The sequence below is a fragment of the Gobius niger genome (genome assembly GCF_951799975.1).
Source record: "Gobius niger genome assembly, chromosome: 10".
NCBI classification, from domain to species: Eukaryota; Metazoa; Chordata; class Actinopteri; order Gobiiformes; family Gobiidae; genus Gobius; species Gobius niger.
Window position 1 is genome coordinate 20665429 of NC_136861.1, and position 23396 is coordinate 20688824.

Consider the following 23396-nt stretch of genomic DNA (forward strand, 5'->3'; position numbering starts at 1 on the left):
CGGTTGACGTGGGAGTGTGAGATAACAAGTGATGAGAGTCAGGGGGAAAAAAAGCTTGATTCACTCCGATGTGCTTGAGTTGATTGAGTACTGTGGAAAATGGAAAAGCTAATGCTCACTCAATTACGTAAGTTTTTTTTAGATTAATATGCGTTAACAACTAAATGGTTGGTTGGCCCAGAGTAAGGTATTGTGATAAGTATTGATAAATGAATTCCACCCTAGAACCCATCTTCAGTATATCACAATATCAGTTAAGTTCATTGGCAAGGACTAATGTAGCCACAACTGCTTTGGGGCAGACTGAAAAAAGTGTGGTTGTCTCTGATTATCACCAATCACACATATACTGGCAATGCAAGAGTATTTGAGGCCAGTACAGATGCAGGAATTGAAGCATCTCAAATGTGTGAAGAAAAAAAAAAAAAAAGACAGGCGTGAGCTCAACACATTTGTAAATAGAAAGTCTCTGTGGATGCAGCAAGTTGAGATCAGTGATGAATTTAAATTAACATTTAAAGATTAAAATGTTTTCATTTTTTATTTTGTGGGCTGGTTTTAGCCTCCCTTTCCAAATCCATTATAAAAACCTGACTAAGCTTCTCATTGCATTGACTTCAAACTGATTCTTGGTACATAGTCTGGATTACAATATCTCTGAAGAGAGAATGAGTGATTATGGGCGCTGGCAATGATCCCAAAGGGTGAAGAAGCCAAACTCCATGTTGTGTGTGGTTTTTCTGCGGAGTGTCAGAGGCCAAGAGCACCAGGAAAATGCATTTCTTGGAGAAATGAGATCCTTACTGCCGGTCTGAGTTTTCACAGAATCTCCATTTGTCTTCATCAAAATGAACAGCTTATTGTAAAAACATTAATATTATGAGCAAACACTACTGATGCATTTTGGTCAAATGACAGTCATGTGATTCTAAGTTGAAATCCAACAGAAAGCTGTTATAACAGCAAATATTATGCCAGTACTTTTAATGCTCTTTCGTTTAAATTAAATGTACCTAAAAACATTTTTCAAACTTTAAGTGAACAATTTGTCAACATCGCACTCTTGCCTGTGACTGAAATGGATACATTTTCTTGCCGTGTGAAATCGAAGCGTGACATCTGAGTGACCTTCCAAATGAAACTGTACGACCGCACTGTGACCTATTCATTGGTTTGTGACGCTCACAGTCACCTGCGCTGCCTCGAGGAGCAGCTCTAGCTCTGAAGCTTCCTGTTTGAAAGAGCACTGTTGGTTGAGATGTATAATCGTGAAATCAAAATATCATATGCTGGCACAAATCTCATCAAGTAGTTTGCAGAATGAAGACAGCGTTGTGAATAAAACATCATAGCTTTGTTCCTTCCTCATGTTGCTGGATTTTTTCGATACAGAATCACCCTTCTGCATGTAAATTCTCCCCGTGTTTGCTTCCATTTCCTCTCACACTAAAACCACCACTAAAAACATTTAGGCGATGCTGATTCTCAGTGGGATCTTCCTGGTTCAATAAAGGTCAATAAATGAATAAAGTGAATGCAGACTTATTCCAGTGGTCCCATTCATTTTTGTGATGATCAAATACTAACACAGATTGTATTTGCCCTAAAGCAAGGCGCTTGTTGCCCGTTACCTCTTGGATGCATGCATTTAAAGAAGGTGGTTTCAGGTGAAAAGGCCATCTGTCTGCTCTGAATTAGAATCAGCTCATTAACGGCAGTGCAAATCCCTCACACGCTCCAGAGGGTGGTCAACTGTGATTCAAAGGATTTAAGCTTTGGTTCAACTGTGAGGAATGTCCTGGGCAAAATGTTTATTAAAGCTAACTCACAGCTCTGAAGAACATAACACAGAAACCTCTCTGAGTAAACTGAGGATATTGATGCCACATAAGTGTTTTAGTAAGTGGAGTCCAAATGTCTACAAATGGAAAATGGAAAATAAATCATGAATAAACCTTTAATTTCACTTGTTGTCTCCAAAAGGGTTTATTCTGCTTTGGTCTGAAACCACAGATTCTTCTCGATGTGGTTTTATATTGGGGATTTGGGCAATGAGGTGGATAACCTCGTTGACTCAAATGACCCTTGCAATTTCTCGAAATGTGCCGCACAGCTATAAACAAAAGCAAAAAAATAAATATTGTGAGATGTATGTATATGAAACCACATGATTCTGAGGTGACGGGATGATTAGCAGTTGGGACAACAGAACATCTGGGACTATCTCTATAATCAAATTAATACAGATGGCGAGACTTATGTTGTATCCGCTAACATTTTACAGATGGAAGTGCAGCGAGTTTATGCAGCTTGCAGAGTTATAAAATGACCAAAATAAAATGTGTATCATCTCCAGCTGTAGAAATCAGTCTTAACACTGTAATAAATTCAATTTCAAACACTACTGAAGCATAATGTGTTAAATAGCCTCTGGATATAGCTTCTTCCAAGAGAATTACTTCTGCACCAATTTCCTCAAGCAGCTTCTCTTTGTTGTAATCTTGTCGGTAAAACAATGCTTCATAAAATCTGTGGTCTTTTAATGTTCTTTTCTGTCTAAGTATCCGTTAGCCTTAAACTCATCCATTCTAACTGCACATTATTTACTGCCTCTGACTCTACGTAACTCCAGTGGACTTCCAGCAAGTTGTTGTCGTTGTACCACTTTAAAGGTTCATCAATCCTCAGTCAGTAACGCTCGGCTAAGTCGGGCACAGAGCGGGTCATACATCTTCCCTGACAGCTCCTCGTTTGTCTCCTCACGCTGTGCCACACTGTACTTGACACGAGCATCACACCAGCAGCACGTCCCGGGACGCAGAGAGCAGCGGTGACAAACTCAGGGAACGGTTCATGGGTTTTCTGGTTGGACACGACTTATTTGCTCTTCATAAACCGACATTGGAAAACATTTGTTTTTGCTGTCAAGCACATGTCCACGTTTTATAGACTGACTACAGCTATTTGCCCAAAGTTCAAGTGAGTTGTGTGATTATAATCAAACGTCAGTCTAAGTGTAAGAAAGCTATACCAAAAAATGCTGCTCAATTAAAATATGATAGATTCATGTGCCATTTTGAAGGACTGCTTTATATATAACATTAAATTGAAATAAAACTCTTGTACAGGAATATAAACAATATGGCTTTAACTTTTTTGCTCACCGGACACTGTGGTTAGTTCTTTTCAAATGTGATTACTTGAGCCAAATATCTCATTAATACATGTTTTAGTAATGTATTTTTCTCCTCTCATTAGTCAAGGTTACACATATAAAAATCTACATAACACACTGACATGGCTTCAGAATCTTAGTTCAGATAGATGGTTAGTGGCTAATCAGCAAAACTAAATTTCTAGCCAAGATAGAATACGTCCAGCATTAGGCTACTCTGCAAGTGGTCATTAAACCATTTAAGCTCCATACACAAATTATGGCACAAAAAAGAAAGCTAACATTCAGCAGTTTGTTTATAGTTTCCCAATGAAAGTCATTTTGGGTCACTTCTTACTTATCTCTGTTTATATTTAGGTTTAGAGAGACGGGAAACATGAGAACAGCAGGAACATTGTCAAGGAAAAGGAAAATATTGCTAAGATATGGACTCAAGACTAGATACAAACATTATCAGAGGAAAAACGCTAATAATAACTTTGTTTTTACCCTTTCATATTAATTGTAATGAGATACTTTATTTCAAACTAAAATATTGGCCATATTTCATCCACAGTGGGTTTGTAATCCAAGCCTCTCTTGCGTAAAAATTCTGCTAAGCTTTGTGTTGTACTACACCTTACCAAGCAAAATTGGAGCTTTATTAATGCAAAAACCTTCCGAGACATTTCTCCTGTAAATTTTCAACCTAATCAAAACACACTTTGGGGAAAAGTCGTAGGAGGCTGTGTTACAGCTGGTTGTAAATCTAATTAAGCTTTCAATAAGATCAGTTCCTGTGAGGGAAGGGCAAGTCCCGTTTGTGACAAAGACCTCCCATTACAGTGAGGGGGCCATGGGAAAAAGGACCACTGTAATGGAAAACACAGAGATACGAGGCAACGCGGGCCACTTTCAGACCCAAGCATGCAGGGGCTATTTCTGGTTTCATCTTCTCTGGGTTATCTTTGAACTCCATTCCTATATGGTAGCATCTATTATGAATGTTATGCCTGGAGGTTAAGTGTTTCCAATCTGCACTGTAGTATCGAGGTGATGGAGAGTCAACAGAGTGTGCCCGACACCTTTTACAGGCTCTCCATGCATGAACGTTGCACACGCTTATTATAGTGCCAATGCCCCCAAGAGTTCTATTATGCGTTGCAGATTACATTCATATGCAACAATGTCGCTTTTTAAAAATGTGAATAGGCTTATGTGCAATAGGCCTCAAGCTGATACTGCGCACACGAGCAGGAGGTAAACACATCCACAGGAAGTAGAAAACGTGTGCTACAACTGCACGACAGCAATGATATGGGCCGTTATAGCAACGACACCCCCACAGGCCCCTTTCGCTCTCTCAGAAAAATCTGCCAAAGTCAAGCGGGGCGGATGTGGTGTCATCTCTGTTAACACGAGAAATGAGGCCAATTAGACAGCAGTCAATGCGGTGTGTCTGGGATTAGCTTCATTAATGTTTGACAGAGTGTGACACTAAGTACTCCTCAGAAAGTCCTCAGAGGCTCATGCTGTTAAATATCTCAATGAGCCAGAATGCGCCATTAGTGCACTCCAGTGTCATTACGAGTGCGTGCATTATGTCACCAAAGAAACAGCGGCAGAGGAACATAAGAGTTTGATTCAAAGCGTGTTTGAGCAATACTTGAAATGGTAGAACTGATGCATGCGTGATTTGTAGTAAATAATAATAATAATAATAATACATTATGCACTTTACATTCCTCAAAGTGCTAAAGTGGGCTAGAGAAGAACGAAAACAACAACAAACAATACACAGTTTTTAAGTGCTTTATTTGTCGTACAATAGTGTTCAGGTGTTATTCCTGAGCCGCTGCGACTGAGCCGCCACTGTGGATCATCCTGACGAGCATGTTTTTGGAGATCAGGGAAACTGTAGCTCCCGGAGGAAACCTGGCTGTCCTCTTCTGATCCTCTGAAACAGGGCAGCGCTTCTTGGGTTCGTCAAAGTTTCAGAGCGTGGTGTCCTGCACTGGTCAGCTCCACCTCCTCCTTTCTCTTGCGCAGCTCCCACCGCTCCACAACAGTCTTCCACCATCTTCTAGGAAGAGCTAAGCAATTAATCTGTTTTATTCTCCAGTGAACGTCCATTAGCCAGGACAATAGAAGGTATGTGTGGTTTAGCTGTGAGTCTCGCCCGGATACCTCCTGTTTCTTGTAGCTCCTCTTGTGATGCCTTCACTGTGCTGCAGGTGTGGGGGGCTCTTGGTGCCTCTTCAGTGTCTCAAAAGAAGAAGACATTTGTAGGTCTCAAATGGGTTTAGCTGATAAGCTAGCTGTTTACTTTTAAAAAGTTGCTTTCTTCAGGACCATTAATTTACTGTAAAAGAATCCACTGAACCCCACATAAACAGGGCAAAGATGTACAAAGACAGCACTTTATATAGAGCCTATGAAAGTGCAAGACAAAGAAGTAACTGTTTCATCAAAAGTGCAAGTTTAAACAGCCACTTCCTCCTACGATGTGGTTTCTGAATCAGCGCAAAGCCGTCTGAACATGAGGTGAACGTCTGCACCACTCTCGACACCTGTTCGAGTTGTCTGGTGGAAGAGAGCAGCGGAGTGGTTATCTTTGGACGGCAGGCCGCTGAGTAGTTCACGCTTTACTCACTGCAGATTGAGCAGAATCAATCGCGAGGCCCAGTCAGTGTGAGGCGGAAAAGAGGTGCAGGGATAATGTCCAGCAGCTGATCAAACATATGCTGGTTAGGTGCCAATGTAAGGCTTCAATGGCTGGAAGTCGATGTGGAGCAGAATGTACATCATATAAATGTCTTATTTGTTTTGCTTGAATTTGTTTGAAAAATGGCACTTAAAGCTAGACTAAAATCACAAATGATATTAAGTCTGGGGACCACCAATTCATTTTCTCGTAGGAGAGGTGTGGCTTACGATCGTCCATATGTGCTAAGATGTCTATCGTATGTGTCTGCATGGAGCCATAGCCAATTGTATCATCATGTCCAATGACGTATGACATACCCGTTGTAAACTATTTAGAACACTTTTTTTTTTTCATATCCGTAAACAAATTACAAGCTTCTGCATGTCGAATAGCATGTCATCGTCTTGCCGTCCCTCTTTGTTATGTGATTGGTCCTCAAATGCATGCGAAAATTTCGGCTATGGTCCCCAGACTGGCGTTAGTCAGGCTAACTAAAGCAGTACTAAGTAACTCCTGCCCCTAGAGGCCATAAGTGCCATTGCAGGTATCGTAGCATGTTACAGTTTTCATTTTCATTTTATCATTTATTTAATTCATTTAAAAACAAATGCAAAAACAGCATTTAACATGAATGAAAAGGAGCAGAAAGAAGTAAAAACGTATAGTCTGCCCCCTATCAGCACAAAATCATTTACAGTTCCAGTTCATTTAAATTCTAAGCTGTCTCATGCATCTGCAGTCTTTTTAAAAAATTTTTTTTTACAAGACATCAAAACACAAAATACATAAATAAAGTTGATACTCCGCAGTGTCATATTTCTGTAACATTGATAATTTAACATACTTCTTAAACACATAAATGGACTTAGAAGTTTTAATTTTACAATGAAGAGTGTTCCACAGAGTGACTCCTTTGATTGAGATACATCTTTCCTTTATAGCCGAGGTTTTGTAAAAACCTCAGTACCTTTTAGTTCATATCAACTTTTTCTCTTGGTGAATCTGTCTTGCAAATTGTTTGGTAAACTTTCCAGATGAGCTTTAAACATAGTTTTTAAAAGGTTAAAAACATTTTTTTTTACTCATTAATTGCCCGTGAGAAAAACTACTACGCTGACAGAAAAGACAAAGGGAGAGAGGGATACATCCACAATGGAGATAATATTTTTCAGTGGCGTTAGCCCGCAGTTAGCTTTGCCCGTTAGCTTCTTCTTCATTATTCCATTAGTGTGTATTGGGGCCTCTGGGTCGGAGCAGAGAAAGCTGTAAGTGTGGTTTTCTGTAGACACCAGGGGGAGATGAAAGACCCCCCAATCATCCCATTAACACTTGCATTACCCCCAGAGGGACTACGAAAAGGATTTATTAAGGTAAACAACTTACTTAGTACAGCTTTTATATATTTGCAACTCTAGTATCAAAATAAGAAGGAGAATACTAATGTCATCTAAAGCTTTGGTCATTTCAAGCAAGACAAAATAGTTCTGGCTGTGTAACACATAGCTTACTTTCCTATAATGTAAGATTCTGACTTTTTTCCTGCTTCTACTCTAATTTATCTGGACATACAGAGAAGAATGCCTAGTGGTCTTTTAAAGTTGTATCAGCTCAAGTTCTAATCCGTTCCTTGAAAAGACAGACCCCCATGACAGGCACTTATAGAGAGTATGACTAGCATTTAAATGCAATGATGCGCATTGAGAATACGTTAAGATACTTCTCTCGGAGCCTTCACTACCTGGCCGTAGACACTCGCCTAAGGAAATGAAAGTGATTGACAGCATGTGATTGACCTTGCAGTAGATGTATGTAGTAATTGAGATCACTGCCCGTCAAGATAACATGACTGACTGCTCCTATGGCGAAGTGCACTTGGGGTGATACCACACACATGTAATAACACAAGAGGATGTGTTTCATATTCTGGTCCTTTCGGAGGGTCAAGCTGCACGGTCACTGTTTGAGTCACTTTAAATTAGACCAATTTGTCACACAGCCTCTCCAAATATAGACACAGTTACATCACTGTGAGAGGGCAGAGACGCCCAAAGCACAACCCTCGTCCACAAAGTCACACAATCAGAAGAAATGAGCCTTCACAAATCATAAAAAAAAAAAAAACGGCATTAATGCAAAACAGCACTTTCATTCGTACCACCCTCTAGAGTCTTGGCCAACAGAGCTTCACCTGCGCCCAAAACGTGTTCAACAGATTACTGTTGCTTACAATTCATTAATTCATTTTCTATCCTTGTTTGGGGTCACAGACAAACAGGAGCTTGTGCCAGTTGACTTCAGCTGTGACGCACATCCAGGACAATTACCAGAAAATGGCACGACTAACATTGGAAAACCATTCATCTCACATTTACCTCGACAACATAATAATACCACTTCACCTTTGGACGAGGGAAACTGTGAGACTTACAGAAAAGACCTCAGAGGGTTTGGTAACTATTGCAAGCTCAACACAAAACAGATGACTTTCTTGACAAAATCCTGGACAAGATTACTGACAACAGCAGCAATGAAATATATTGTTTGGATGTTTAAAAAAGTCAGACACAAAAGTCAAAGGAGTCAATCTAGTGTTGATGTGCATTGAAGTGCAATAAAAGACCAGTTTAAAAATCTATTCGAAAATGACTTTTCACACTTGTATTATTAAATACAATTTTGTTAAACAAATCTAGAGTCAGGCAAGGGTCAGAGCAGCAGTTCAATAGTTCTGCTCCTCGAGGGTAATTGTTTATCTCTTATTTTCAGCAGAAATATCCAGTCCAGACATAAAGCAAAGGTCAGGCTTGCTTTGTGCAAGCTTTAGCATGCCCTTTGTAGATTATGAGTTTGGGCTATTATTTTTGATAGTAGTTTATATTCTGTACCTGCAGCGTTGCCAGCATAGCACTATGCCCCCGGCTTCACCCCTGAGGAGAGGACTGGCCTGTCGACAGCATCTTTGGAATTCAGTGTTTTGGCATTATATTCATTCACAAGTAAATCACTTGTATAATGCTTAGATATTTCTAAAGTAATTAAGCGATTTATCATTTTCTCTTTACTGCAGAGAAGCACAACTGCATCTTAAGAGACTGCAATGATACCATACAGAAAAAAATGTGTGTTGAAGAAAATCCTGTCTTTTCAGCAACAGACAGCCAACAAAGTATTCACATTACTGCTGTCCAAACTAAGTAGCAATATTTACTAGAACACTCAAAAAAAAGGTCCATGTACTTGAGTAACTTCTACCTTTCAGAATAGTTTTACCATGTTGTACATTTTTCTACTTGAGTAATATTACAGTACAACATACAGTGTCTAAATCTTTGAATGGCAAAAGCTTTATTGATGTAGATTGTGTTTTATGTACTTTATTCCTCTGTGAAAACCTTCGCAATACTTTAAATACTTGTGTTTGGAGGACTTTTTATCATGTACTTCTTTTGTTTTCCAGTAGCATTTACACAGCACTTCACATTTTGTTATTATTTTGAACTATTTTCTGCAAGGTAATCTGCCGTGTGCAAATCTCAGAAGGCTTCTTCAATTCATTACAGAGGTAAGGGCTGCTGGTTGCTGCTCTTTGAGTGGAATTAATGGGGCCTTTTAGAAGGTGAAGAGGTTTGTCTGATGCAACACAAAGCAGGGGAGTCAAATAAAACAAGTGAACGGATCCCTCAGTCCAATGTTTGATGGACTTTTTTTTAGAGCCAATATAATACAATAATTAAGATGTTTCAGATTTGACAAAATAGCCCCCTGGTCTGACACAAAAGAGAATAGCCTACAAAACACGCTGCATGTTATAAGCTCCTCACAACACCACACTGCAGTCATAATAATCGGTGTAAGCTACTTCTGGAGCAACATCTGCCCTGGGGCTGGCTGACGGACGCTACTCGTCATAAACCCCTTTGACCACCACCAAACACTCACTATATGAGCAGGGAGTAGGAGGACACAACGGTACAAACTAGTCAAAGTCGGAATTTAAACCTCCGTGGAAAAACATTCAAACCACTGAGCCACGGTTACATTTATATTTAAGGTTAGTTCAAGTAAGATTTGTGGTGATGTGTAGGACAAATATGACCAAACTATTGAGCAGTGTACTTGATGGTGATCCTAACTGCAATGTTTTAATCTGTTATTAACCTCTTAACCCCCGCCTTAACCCGTTCAGCTTTACCCAGTAAAGCCAGTGTAATGGCTCATTTGAAAGCTAAGACCTAGAAAACTCATCTAAAGGGATCTTTTTCCTCGCTTTGTTGCTGTCACTTTTCCCCCCTCTTGCGTTTTTGTCACTATTCTATTGATCTTTTTTCCCTCCATTTTCCTCTTACATTTTTGTCACTTTTTCATCACATTTTTGTTACATTTTTGTCACATTTGTGTCACTTTTTCATCACATTTTGTCACTTTTTTGTCACTTTTTCATCACATTTTTCGTCACTTTTTCATCACATTTTTATCACATTTTTGTCAAATTTTTGTCGCATTTTTGGCAAATTTTTGTCATATTTTTGTCATATTTTTGTCATATTATTGTCACTTTTTCATCACATTTTTGTCACTTTTTGTCACATTTTTGTCACATTTTTGTCATATTTTTGTCATATTTTTGTCATATTTTTGTCACTTTTTCATTACATTTTTGTCACATTTTTGTCACTTCTTCCTCATATTTTTGTCACTTTTTCTTCTCTTTTTCATCACATTTTTGTCACTTTTTGACACTTGTTTCAAGACGCTTTTAAATTTGGGTAAAGCCAAACTTAGAAAATGACCTCAGTTCAGGTGGAGGTTAATTTGATGTGTGCGGCCAACGTAGTCTCCTTTAAGATGGGAAACATGGAGGCCTCTTCTGCCGCTTGTTTAACATTATAAATATGCTATAAATGTAAAATAGTGCAGTAAAGTAGATGTGTTGTTCGCTCATGTGTGAATTGCAATACAACAGTTCTATTTACCAACACACTTGGGTCTATCATTATTGACTGGTTTTCCTGTGCATCTATTCTGCACATCCCACGCTTCAAGAACCCTCTACCTCTATATCATTCATGGCCCTTGTTTACTCCCTGATAGATTTTGCCTGCGCGAGAGTGAAATTTACATTACCAGAGCCAGTGATGTGCTGCAGCGGAGGGCAGTGTGTTCCCGCGGTGGTCCACTTGTGCGCTTCTGAATGACTGTCATCATCGGGACAGTGTTGGAAACGTGGCTGCATTCCTTCACCTATTTTGGCCACATCTGGGAAGCCAAAAAAACATCATTATTTATGCTAGCACAATTAACCCAAACAGTAATAAATCAGGACAACTATTACAAATTTAGATGTAGAACATAAGCATGAGTGTCATTTAAGTCATTTAAGATATTCAATTACTGTCTGAAGAAATCTCTAAATGAAAATTGACAAATCACTTTTTAACGTTTATTGGAGAAAATAATTGGACATTAGTTCATATGTGCTGACAGAGGAGACAATGAACTTTGTGACAGTTTTAGTTTCATGTGGATTCCTCCAGTAATGACTGAGATATGAGCAAAAAAACAAAGACATAAAAAAATATAAATTTTGTCAGTTACCACCGTTACCATAGTTACTGTCAGTTGCCCTCCACCTCAATTTTAAACTAGCTCTTTAGAATGTTGTGATCAAGTGAACGCTACCTATATAAACATTTGTTAAATAAAATGATTATTATTAAATATATCAGGTCCAAAACACGGCTTAAGGGGAGACACTACAGGCAAAACTGAATTTTTTTTCAGTTTTCAGGTTTTGGGCCAAATTGGTCTCTGAACATACAAGCTTTCACCCGGAAACCAAAAATATACCGAATCTTCACAATAACATGTTTAAATATTGTGCTGATTCAATGTTCCCCCATAGACTTATATGGGACAATGCAATTTCAAGGGCCTTTTTCTCAAAACACATTTTTCTGTCATTGTAGTGACACTATGTCCACGTCAGTAGGACCTAAAGACTTCACATTTTCCAGCCTTGGACTGGACAATATTTGGAAGATTTTTTCAGAGGAATTTTTTATTATCTAATCCCTAAAGCCCATTTATTGAGTTTTGAATGTCAAAAAATAAGACGAAAATAATTTTTTTACACATTTTTCCACTAAAAAACAGCTTATTTTAAAACTAAAAAAGAAATCCAAAATCCCCTGTGAAAAAGTCTTGGCAACTCATTTATCAATAAAATGAAACAATAAATTTGAATGTAGCTCTATCCATTATTCAGATCTTGTCACCAAAAAGATGGGAAATTTGGGGCATTTTTAGGCATAAAACACCTTGTTCTTATATGAAAAGATAAAATAACAGAAAACTTGCCATGTATTTTTTTCTCACATTTATGCCAGTGATCTACAGCAACAGCTTCAAATTGATATCTGTAAATATAAAATAAGGAAAATCATGATTAAAAGCTGCACATTCTTCAAGGTTTTGTTTTGGACGATTAGCAAATTATTGCTGCTTCTCTTGCAATATGGAAATTGCGTCACCTAATATTGTAATAAGTAAACATTATTTGGCGACATTGTACAGCCCAAATAGAAACAGGATGCAGCGAGACAACATAATAGCAGTCAGCTGTTATAGCTATGCGCGCAGTTCATGGACCTATTGACCCCGGTACATTTTGAGCTGGAAATGTTCAGTCCCTGCTGGTGAATGACACAAAGCGCTTCGATAATGGCCAGCATCCGCCATGTTTAGGGTGGCTTCGATAACAGGGGGCACGGTGTGAACAAAACAATCTCCCCCTAACTCCGTTCTTCCGCCCTTTAATAGAGCAACTATATTGGATTTGTAATGACACGCTCAAAGACGTCAGTGAAATAGGCAGAACCGACCCGCGTCGACGAGCAAATATCATTCTGCACATTATTTCCTTCATGTGACACATACCAGATATATCTGAATCGAGTGTTTGTTTAAATCATTTCAATTTGTTAAAAGGGCACAATGTACAAACCAGAGGAAATGAAAGGCAATTGTTTGATAATGTGACCACACAACAAAAACAGATAAAGATCTATCCTCCGGCACATTTAAGTAAAACGAAGCAGGGAAAGGCGACTTTATTTGTGTGCTTGATTTGGACAAAATGTCAAGGCGGATCACAAACAAGTTAACGCGAAGAAGAACATTGCTGTTTGTTTGTGCCTCATAAACATATATTATGCTTTTACGCAGTCAAAGCATCTGCGCATAAAAACATGAGGCCATTCAGATTAAATTTGGCCTTTAGTAACATTGTCTTATTAAATGTTGTTTTGGCTGCTGCTGGATTCATGCTCCATTAACAAGAGCCTGATAATATCACAAGTAAATGGAAAACAGGGGAATGGTCTTGAAGCGCCTAAAATAATATGTGATGTGAATGACAATGAGACATCACTAACGTGCGAGGAAATGTACATGCATGTCTGCATGTCAAAATGTAAATAATATTATAGATTAAGAAGAAAAACACATAAAATGATGCATCTGGATTCTGAACAACTGCTTTTGTATTTCTATCAAATGCAAATAAGCACAGCATTTTACAGCACAGGAATGCGCACAGCCATTCACTGAACATTTCTAAACTAAATCGCGCTGATAATCTTTCTGGATAATTCAGGATTCTAGCCACAACCTGAATCATGAAGTGCTTTACAACAGTTCAGAAAGATTTTGAATCAAAATATCATCACACTTAATAGTAAGGAAATCATTGACATTCATAACCGCCTTAAATTGCTTCTTAAAACCAAACTGATTCAGTCAACTTAAGAGACAAGCGCACGTTTCCCATGTGCATTGCAGTCTAATGACAGCAAACTACATGAAAGATGACAGAAAGCTGGACGGCAGTGCCTGATGTCTGCAGGCCGGTCGAACTTGTCAGGACCATTTGTCAGTCCACATGAATTACAACTGACCACTTCATTTTGTTACAGCTAATTTTAACACATGTTGTGCCAAAACACTTGGTACTCAGATGTGGTTGATCATACTTACGATCTCTGCGGGACAGCTGCAGTAAACCCTGTGATGTGTTGTTATTTTAATGTCAGTCTTTATAACCCCCTGAGGAACAAACATGAGTGAATCAAAAAGCAGGGGATGAACCTCCAGCAGTGACTCCTCTTTCTACATGACTGAACTGCAATGCCGTCTTCAAACTGGAATATAATCTTGTATGAAAATTGGAGCAAGACTTGATTAAGTGAAGCACTACAACTGTGAATTTAAGTTATTATGAAAAGGGAGTTACTAGAATTGTGAAAGCTTCAGTGCCTGCGATGATATGATTAGCCTCTAATATAGCCCCAGCACGAGTTTCTATGCTCTAATGTTAATGCACACCCCCACAGTTCAGACATCACCGAGTCTGTGTCCTGCTGCACATGCAAATGATCTGAAATCAAAACCAATGCTGAAAAGTTCTAATTTGTTTTTTCTTTGTAAGCTCCCCATCAAAACGATATTGCCATTTTAAAATGTTAAAACTATTATCATAAATTCTGCAGTGCCTCTTGCTGCCAGAAATTATTGACAGAGAACTAACTACTGCTAACTAGTAGGGGTAAAAACAAAAGCAAAGTAAAACATTCTTGTACTTTGTGTTATTTTTTTACATCTTGCCCTTTTAACAAATCAATCTTGGACCAATCTGATAGCCCCTAGTGCGTGTGTTGTATATAGCATATTTATATCTTTTTTATTCAGTATCTTGGTGACATCTTGCCCTTTGGCTTTCCTTTCTGTTTGCATGAAGCACTGCCTTGGCTCGATGCTAACTGCTGAAGGCATGGTAGATACAAATGAGGTGGAGTTCTCGACAAAGTCAAAGACAAACCTTTAGAAAATGTAGATTTCCCACGCAAGATTTTCCATAATTTGAGCCCATAGCTCATGGTTTTGGCTCTTCCTCCAAACCAGGAATCTGCGCCATTACCACCCAGTGCAGTGAGTAACGGGCAACAAGATATCTAAAAAGAGGAAGAACAAATCACTTTTGTCAAGAGGAAAACGGCAATTGTGGTTACTTTACCGATTAAATATAAATACCAGATTCATGGTTTCTCAAGTGGATTTGTGGACTCCATTCAGAACACCTTCAATACAGGGAGCCTTAATTTTTCCTCTGTAGCTGTCAGAGTTGGCACAGCACATTTACAGGTGGCCGACAGAAACAGAGTGAGTGCAGAGGAGTTGACGCAAAGGTTGCACAGGGCAAAGAGCAAAGACTCAAGTGAGAGAGAAGTCGAACAGGGATTTGGCCATTCATCGCTTGAAAGCCTGACATTTTTAGGGTTATTGTGGATGGAATATAAAAGAAGAAAAGAGTGTGGAAAACTAGGACATGATTTCGAGGTCACAAAGAGGAAAATAGGTTTTGTTATTTAAAAGGTGACCATTTTATTAGGACATTTACAGTGGTTTGAGAAAAGTGTATAACAACAAAATGACCTCTATAATATTGTACTTACTGTGTATTAAGTGAAAAGTAGTTCTCCATTTCAGAGGCCTTATCCTAATCCCCTGATAAATTTGATGCACATTTTTGGATCATTCCTTGCCCACACTGGGAAATCATCCAGTATAGTCACTACTTACAATTTTTTTCTTGTAAACGCTACAGTTGTGGGGTAAATTATGTCCACAGGAAACACTGGGAATTGTGTTGACCCCAGTGACTTTCACCATTACACATATGGTACAGTTTAATATGAATTGCTTATGTGCGGCGCTGGGACTGTTACAGCATCATTGCTACCATGATCAACAAACTAACCCAGATGGGGAGTCGAGTAGTACCACTGAAGTAAATAGTAAATATAAGTAGATAAGCAAGTATTTACGATTAAGGACTGTAATGTCACATCGCTAAGCATCATTGGATTAGCAGCAATAATAAACCAATGGAGATTTTAGAGGGTGAAATACTGGAGTTATTGTTTGCATTAAAACACATGGACACCACAGTGTGTTATATGTATTTACCAGTCGTGACTCAACAGCTAACAGAGCTGTTCCACGGCTTATTTCTCCACTTTTTATACTGTTTTTAGCTCATGTTAGTCTATGGAAAATGTAAGCTAACAGCCTCAAATATGGCGGATCTCCAAGGTTACAGTGGATTTTCCCGAACTCTCTGCTAGTGTCTCACAGATCAGCGTATTATAATGTATCTGTTTGTTCTTCAGATCATGAACTTCAAAGTTCATGATATGTTGATTCCACTAGACCATGATATAGTTTTTAGACAATATTTTCCAGCTACACCCTTAAAGGCCAGCTTGTATCCCCTCAACCATGAGCTCAACATCAAAGCTTTTTTTTATTTTTATTAATTCATTTATTTCATGTTTATCTGTTTCACTTCAGAAGGCATCTGATCAAAAAAGTAGGCTAGCTAGTCTATTTATTTTTTTCTTCCAATATTTATAATGACTGATAGTGGACAAATTCCATCTCTCTGTCTGAACAACCAAACCTTTGGGCCATAAATAGATTATGTGCTCTCTACAATTACTAAAATGGATGTATAGGCTACAGGAAAGTAATAGGATTGACATAAAAATATAAAGCCACACATCCGCTTACAAGGACTGAGCACTGACAGAAGAAAACAAACTGTCAGATGCAGCACCAGAAGAGACTCTGACTTTCTTCACCTCCTCCACCGCTACCTCCTCGGGCGGCACGGTAGCACAGCGGTTAGTGCTCTCGCTTCACAGCTAGAAGGTCCGGGTTCGATTCCCACCAGGGACGGGGCCTTTCTGTGTGGAGTTTGCATGTTCTCCTCGTGTCTGCGTAGGTTTCCCCTACCACTAAAAACATGCACAATAGGCCAGGATGAATGATGTGTGTGTGAGTGAATGTATGGTGGTGGTCAGAGGGTCCGTTGGCGCAGACATGTGTAGTCGCGAAAGCGCCTCTGACAGTCTCCCCCAGGGGAAACTGAATCTACAAACGTAGCTTTCCACCACTGAGTATGGAGTGAATGTACAATTGTCTCATGTAAAGCGCTTTGTGACTATATGTCTGTGAAAGGCGCTATATAAATAAAGATCTTCTTCTTCTCCAGCTCCTTTCAGGGACCAGAAAGTGTTCCCAAGACAACCGAGACAGTGAGTTCTCTTCCTCCTGATGCCCTTCATCATGCTCATCGAGGAACAGCAACTCTACTTTGAGCTCCCCCAGGGACCTAGCTCCTCACACCATCTCTAAGGGAGTCATCAATTAATTTCAGCAGCATGTATCTGGAAAAAAAAAAAATCTGCCTGGAAAAAAAAAATGCTTAAAGGCAGGTTAGGAACATGTTTTGTACTGAAATTCTGCTGACTTCAGACGACATTTTCATGGAGACGAGCTGGAGATGTACCCACTCCCGTTAAAGTTACAGTCATGCCTTAGGAGAGGTGAGCCGCTCACAGCAAATGTTTGTTTGTACATTTATGAGGTATTTTTCCATAATGAAAATATCTGTCATAAAATAAATGCTTCTATTTCAATTGTATTTATTGGGTAAAATTCTACATGATGTGACTTTAAGGAAATATCCTTAAGTTTGGAGAATGAGCTGTATCAGTCTGATTTACAAGGTAATTCTGAAGCACTTGGTAATATATCCGACCTGCAAAATCCTTTCTCTACTGAAGCATACAGTTGTCTAGTAAATATGTAATTTTGCCTCACCAGAAAACACATTTCATGCTTCTTGAGCAATGCATTATCTGAGTCACTAAATTAATGGAAAACTGCTGAAAGACACATTCTGTTCTTTGAAATTCTCCATTGCTTTCTATTTCCCATGGTTTATTCAGGCAATATTTGACTGACATGGAGAGATCGTGTCAAAGCAATCTTATCGTTCATTGATATGAAATAGTGTCTTTGGTGACAAACTTTACATTCAGCTTCTCCCCACAGTTGCTACATATTGGAATATACAATCTAGCGTGGTACGAGTAAGCAGTAAAAGCAGACCCTAAAAAAAGAAAAAAATATACATGTACTGGATACATGGCGGTAATAGAATACAATTGCCATCCCACTTGCAGGTCGTCCGTGTTTTGTTTTCTTTGAACTGTGGACAAACCCATACATAAGGACATCCACAATTCATTTTCCCTGGCATGAATAAAACATATATAGTCACTCAGACTGACAGGAAACCACAGGAGATTCTCTACCCCACTGCTTCTGCCACCCACCTCCTCAATGACAGGCTATTGAGCTGGAGATGAGACAGATATAGCCAACTCTCAGCATGCATATGGAGAGTGCACACATGCAGCCCAAGTTCAGTTGGTAGAAGCAACAGTGTAAACAACTTCTTTATGCAACAAGTGAATTTCTCCATCTTATCCATCAGTCTTATCTTATCTTATCTTATTTTAAAATGTAATGTAATGTTTTCACACAAAATACTATCAATTTTATTCCTTTCAGTCCAAACTTTCCACCAAAAAGAAGCTGTTACCGCCATCAGATTTACGATGATGATTAAGGACCAACCAAAGGGAAGACATGAAATATGTGTTGATTTGGTGTGACCTGTTTCTGCAGAACCGATGCCAATGATTTCTCTGCATAAGTAACCTTCTGACTTATTCTGGCTCTGAATCCAAGCAAATAATGACTTTGGAGAGACAAAGTGTGAGAGGCTGGAGCAGCTCTCTCATCTAATTGAGTCCAGACCCCTTTCATTGTTGTTCATTTTGGCAGAAGATTTATACTGCTTAAAGAAATGCTGAATGAGTAGAGACATGATTTCAATTCAGCAGCTCTAGCCTACATGTATGACATGTCTGTGAATAGATTAAATGAACACTTGCAACAGTTACGTTAACGGGAGACTTTTGGAACATGTCTGTAAGGGGTTAAGGGGTGAATATATCCACTTTTATTGTGTGTTATTGTGTTTGTTTTATTGTGTTTGTTTACATGTGCAGTAGGAATAAATTTGCCTTGCCTTGCCATTGCACTAATAGACTTACTTGTACTTTTAACCTTGATCTATTGTTGTCTTGTTTTTGTAGATGTGTTTTCAGTCCAGCTCCTTTGCGAAAGCACAAAATTCATGCCCCCCACTTGCTGATGCATGAGGTGGTGTTCCTCTTTTTCCAGGCAGCTTCACTGATAATTTAGTAGCTTATTAATAGCTTATAGCAATAGCTTTTACCCATACATAAATGGCTTCACTTCTCAAACTTCCAGCAGAGTCTGATTACAGGTGCTTTGTAATATATTTTAACTGCTGTTAAGGTGTAGTTTAGCCTATATAAATAGAGGTAAGAAGGTTTTTTAGTGACTCAGGAGCTAAAATTGTTTTTGAGATGCACTTACCGCTAAAAACACAGTAATTTAGTTCTATGGTTGCAGGTGACTCAAAGACTTAGTGACCATAGGATGTGTGATACAGCTACAGGTATATACTAAATTGGATGACCAATATTTGAATAAGCTGAGTGGTATTAAAAATATTTCTATGTATTTACTTTTACTATTAATTATTTTCATCTTAATTCAAGGGTGCATTATGCAACTTTTTATGTGGAAAAAAAAGTTGATGTTTGTACATATCTGACCTTATAGTGACCCAGCGGCTGTATGAGTGGCCAGCATGGTGCCTTTACTTTCTGTCACTGGTCTCTAGGATGCTCCAGGATCAGCTGTTTGGAAGGTTTTTGTTGCATGCAACTTTTTCCCCGCAAATAATGCACCTTTATAATGATGAATGATAATGTAAATTTTGACAGTGATATTTGGAAGATGTAGCAAAAATTGCAGAAATGTAAAATGGCTCAGAGGTTTGTCATGTAGTTAGAGGGTGCGGTGCTGTCTAAATCTGTTGGTCAGTGAGTAATGACCATCTAATCTATTATGTTATGTAAATGTATATTGAATTGAACATGGGGTAGGCACTTATGAGCTTATTGCTTCTGCCTACTCCATTTTGAGCATCCACACTGCATGAATCTTGGAAGTTAAAATGAATGTAAAATTGCTCCAAAAATATAAAATTAATAATAATGCAAAGGTCACTGATTTTTCCATGTTTCAGGGCTTATTTTATGTCACAAGCACAAGTTAGTCATTGCCTTGTATTAGTCTGTTCAATATCAGTAAGCTGACGGGCTTCTGGAACAGCCCATTGCTGTGAATTTGACTCATAACCAGAAATGTCTGAATAGATATTGTGATCATTTTAAATAGAATTGAGAAATGTAAAATAATCCTTGCTATTCCAAACACATATACGTTAAAGTTTTTAGAGATAAAACACACATAGCTGCATAATAAAGGTCAGTGTTTTGTCTTTCCTCAGCTTTCTAAGCAGAGCTAGAATGCCACCTAGTGCTTGCTTGCTTGACTTCCAACTATTCATTCATAAAATGTACGTTTACACCCGCTGAACTGCATATCATTTAAGTCATGACAGAATCAAGCCAAAATCAATGAAAAAACAATGTAAGACATTGCATATATATTATAATCGTTCAACTTTAATCACATTATTAACAGTCTCTTGAGCAATACAAAGACAAGTCTTCAATACTTTCACAAAACCTAAAGGTTGTTATTTTAAGGTTTTGTAAAAAGTCAACAGAAATAACCTGCTCTCTATATACGCATAGAGTTTCACTGACTGAAATAGCACTTGAGCCGCTTTTTCTGTAATTCAGTGGCTACACAGATATACAGTCATACACATATGAAAAAGCAAACAAACAGACAGTAAGTCCTTAGCGCAAATATAGTCCTGAAAGTTCAAACAGAACGGTGTTGTCCCACATTGAGTTCAGTGAAAATGTCTCAAGGCATTCAGTATCCTGATTACTCTCTCTTCTCCATTTAATAAAAAAAAAGAACAAAGGATGAAGTGCTGGGCACTGCTCTATTCCAGCACCACACTGCCCCCTGCTGCCTCCAGGGCAGCTTTCAGTTTCTCTGCCTCCTCTTTGGACACGTTGGCTCGGATTTCTTGAGGGAGGGACTCTACTAGTTTTTTCGCCTGAAGATGAAAAAAAGAGTTGGATCAATTGGAATCACCATAGAAAAAAAGAAGAGATTTACATATATACATAGATACGAAAGGGCTGTATAGATATTTTATGTAGTCGGCTGTATTAAACAAACTTCAGAGGCACATACCTGCACAAGGTTTAATCCTTGTATGCAGTTCTTGACTTCTTTTATAAGCTTCACTTTCTCAGTAGCTTTGAACTCTGTCAATTTTACTATGAAGTGAGTCTTCTCTTTTTTGGCAGGTGCCTCGTCCTCCTCTGCGGCCTGTTGAACATGCAAAAACTTGGCAATAAGATTCATTACATGATATGTAAACCTGATTAAACAAAAGCCATGTTCATGTATGGACTTCGGGGTTATGTTGATGTACAGGATTTAATACAATTGTTTATTTAAAGAGTTTTACCTGAGCTGCAGGAGCCACAGCTCCGGCCATTGCACCCATTGGCATCATTCCCACATCTTGGATATTTAGTGTTTTCTGCGACATTGTAAAACCAGCCATTATGATACGTTATTAAGGTCACCTGAAGTCTTTCACTTGACCGGTACATACCTTCAGAAGTTCATTGAGGTCTGAAACCTCTAACAAAGTGAGACTTGCTATGTCATTAACAAGCTGTTCAATTTTAGGAGAATACTGCTTGGGTGCGCCATCAAGAGAAGGAGAGGCTATGGCATCTACATGACATGTTGGACTGGTCCTCAGAAGTCTGAGTGTCAACAAAGCAGGACGCTGCAGCTGGATCTCTTGTCTGTAAGAAAAGAACACATTTTAATTGGCTATCTGAGATCAGTACTCAGAGTCTACAACAGGCCATGTTTAGTTTGGTTTGTATGTTTATTTTATTATATTAAACACACAATAAGGATACCATGCTTAAAACTAGCATTTTATTCCTAAGGCCCCTTAAAGGAGGTTGAAATAATACAGTTGTGAACACCTACACTCAACTCAACAAATGACTGTCACTGTGACACTGTGTGCAGTTACTTCAACATTGCAAATCACATATGGGCCATCACATTTGCTATGGATGATTCTGTCAGATCTCAGAAGCTAAGCTGGTTAGTACTAGGATGGGAGACCGTTTGGGAACACCAGGAAGCCTGGGTGAATGTAGTGTGTGAATGAGTGTTTGGGGCTAATGGCGCAGATTGGCACCCTTACTTCCATCAGTCTAGCCTAGGGCAGCTGTGGCGAACAATAGAAGCTACCAAGCACTACACCAAGTAGGGAGTGAGTGAATGAATAGCAATGTAAAGCGCATTGAGTGTCCAGAAAAGCGCTATATAAAACAAATGCATTCAAAACATTAATGATTATGATTATTATAGCTTAATTTAATGGTAATGGCTAACAATGCATCACAGGCACTGTTGTGTCCCATGGGTCTCTGGCTTTTTTCAGAGAATATTTTGAGGTGCGTCCTAAAAATGGTCTTCAGGACCTTGGTTGAGGGTATGAACACATCGTTAACCAGACTGTGACCTTGATGCACAACTTAGCCACATCTACAATTGTGTATCCTGAACAGATGCTCGCAACGATTATTGCTCAAGGAAGCCAAGCGCATTACTTAAAAATGTCACAGTATGATTTTTACTCAGGAAGCATCATTACATGGCCGTGTTTCACAAAGCTACCGAAATAGTATTGTGCCAAATGATAATCCAACAACAATGACAACAGTTAACAGTTTTATAGGATGAGCGATTCTTGAATAAACTGATGATGACCAAATGCAAGCAGGATGAACCACCGGCTTTCTGCCCTTGAAGCCAAACACCCCGGTTACGCACCAGGAGTTACGTGACTCCACTGCACCGGGGGAAACACGTACCTGTGTCTGCGAGCCGCGAGCCGCAGCGCAGTTCGGAGGCATCGCGTGGTACCGTACATGTTATAAGTGACGGTGCTTTCAGGCTGGAAACGCACGATAAGCTGCACAATTTGCCTGAGCCTTGATCCCAGTTCCTCTGCCTCAAAAGCACATGGCGTCCCTTCGACTGCTGACCTACCCAAGATGCACTGCGTGAACTTGTTCACTACGGAGGCTCGCACGGATTTACAAAAAATTTACAAAACAAAATGTAACTTTAATTATACTTTTATTTCCGATCTAAAAGCCGTCATAATCCAAATCGCATCCTGCAAGAATAATCAGGTACCACATGAAAGGTATTTTATCTATTTATATATACATTTTTTTTTGTCATCCTGTACTATAATCTTGATGCAAATGCTCCCCTTTTCTGTCTGTTATGATTTAATTTCATGTATTATTTTTTTCTGTGTTCCCCCTCTGCCTTTTAACCATGTGCATGTTTGTTGACATGTATATATTTATTTCTGCTGAGCTTTTATTTTGTAATTTCAGATGTTAAATTAAAAAAAAAACTGTTAACTTCTTAATGCATTTTTAACTATTTTGTTCAATGGAAAAACACACATTTTGGTATATTAAGTAGTCCCCC

General features: G+C 38.8%; 1 protein-coding gene across 1 annotated transcript; it reads right to left on the bottom strand.

Annotated features, from left to right (window-relative positions):
- Positions 1–20389: 20389 nt before the first annotated feature.
- Positions 20390–22949, bottom strand: mrpl12 (mitochondrial ribosomal protein L12). The gene is made up of 5 exons (XM_079564225.1): positions 22763–22949; positions 21475–21673; positions 21325–21399; positions 21045–21182; positions 20390–20904 (listed from the first exon to the last, which is right to left on the bottom strand). Exons 1-5 carry the CDS (start codon positions 22819–22821, stop codon positions 20788–20790), a joined length of 588 nt encoding a protein of 195 aa, XP_079420351.1. The 5' UTR covers positions 22822–22949; the 3' UTR covers positions 20390–20787.
- Between the last annotated feature and the right edge of the window lie 447 nt (positions 22950–23396).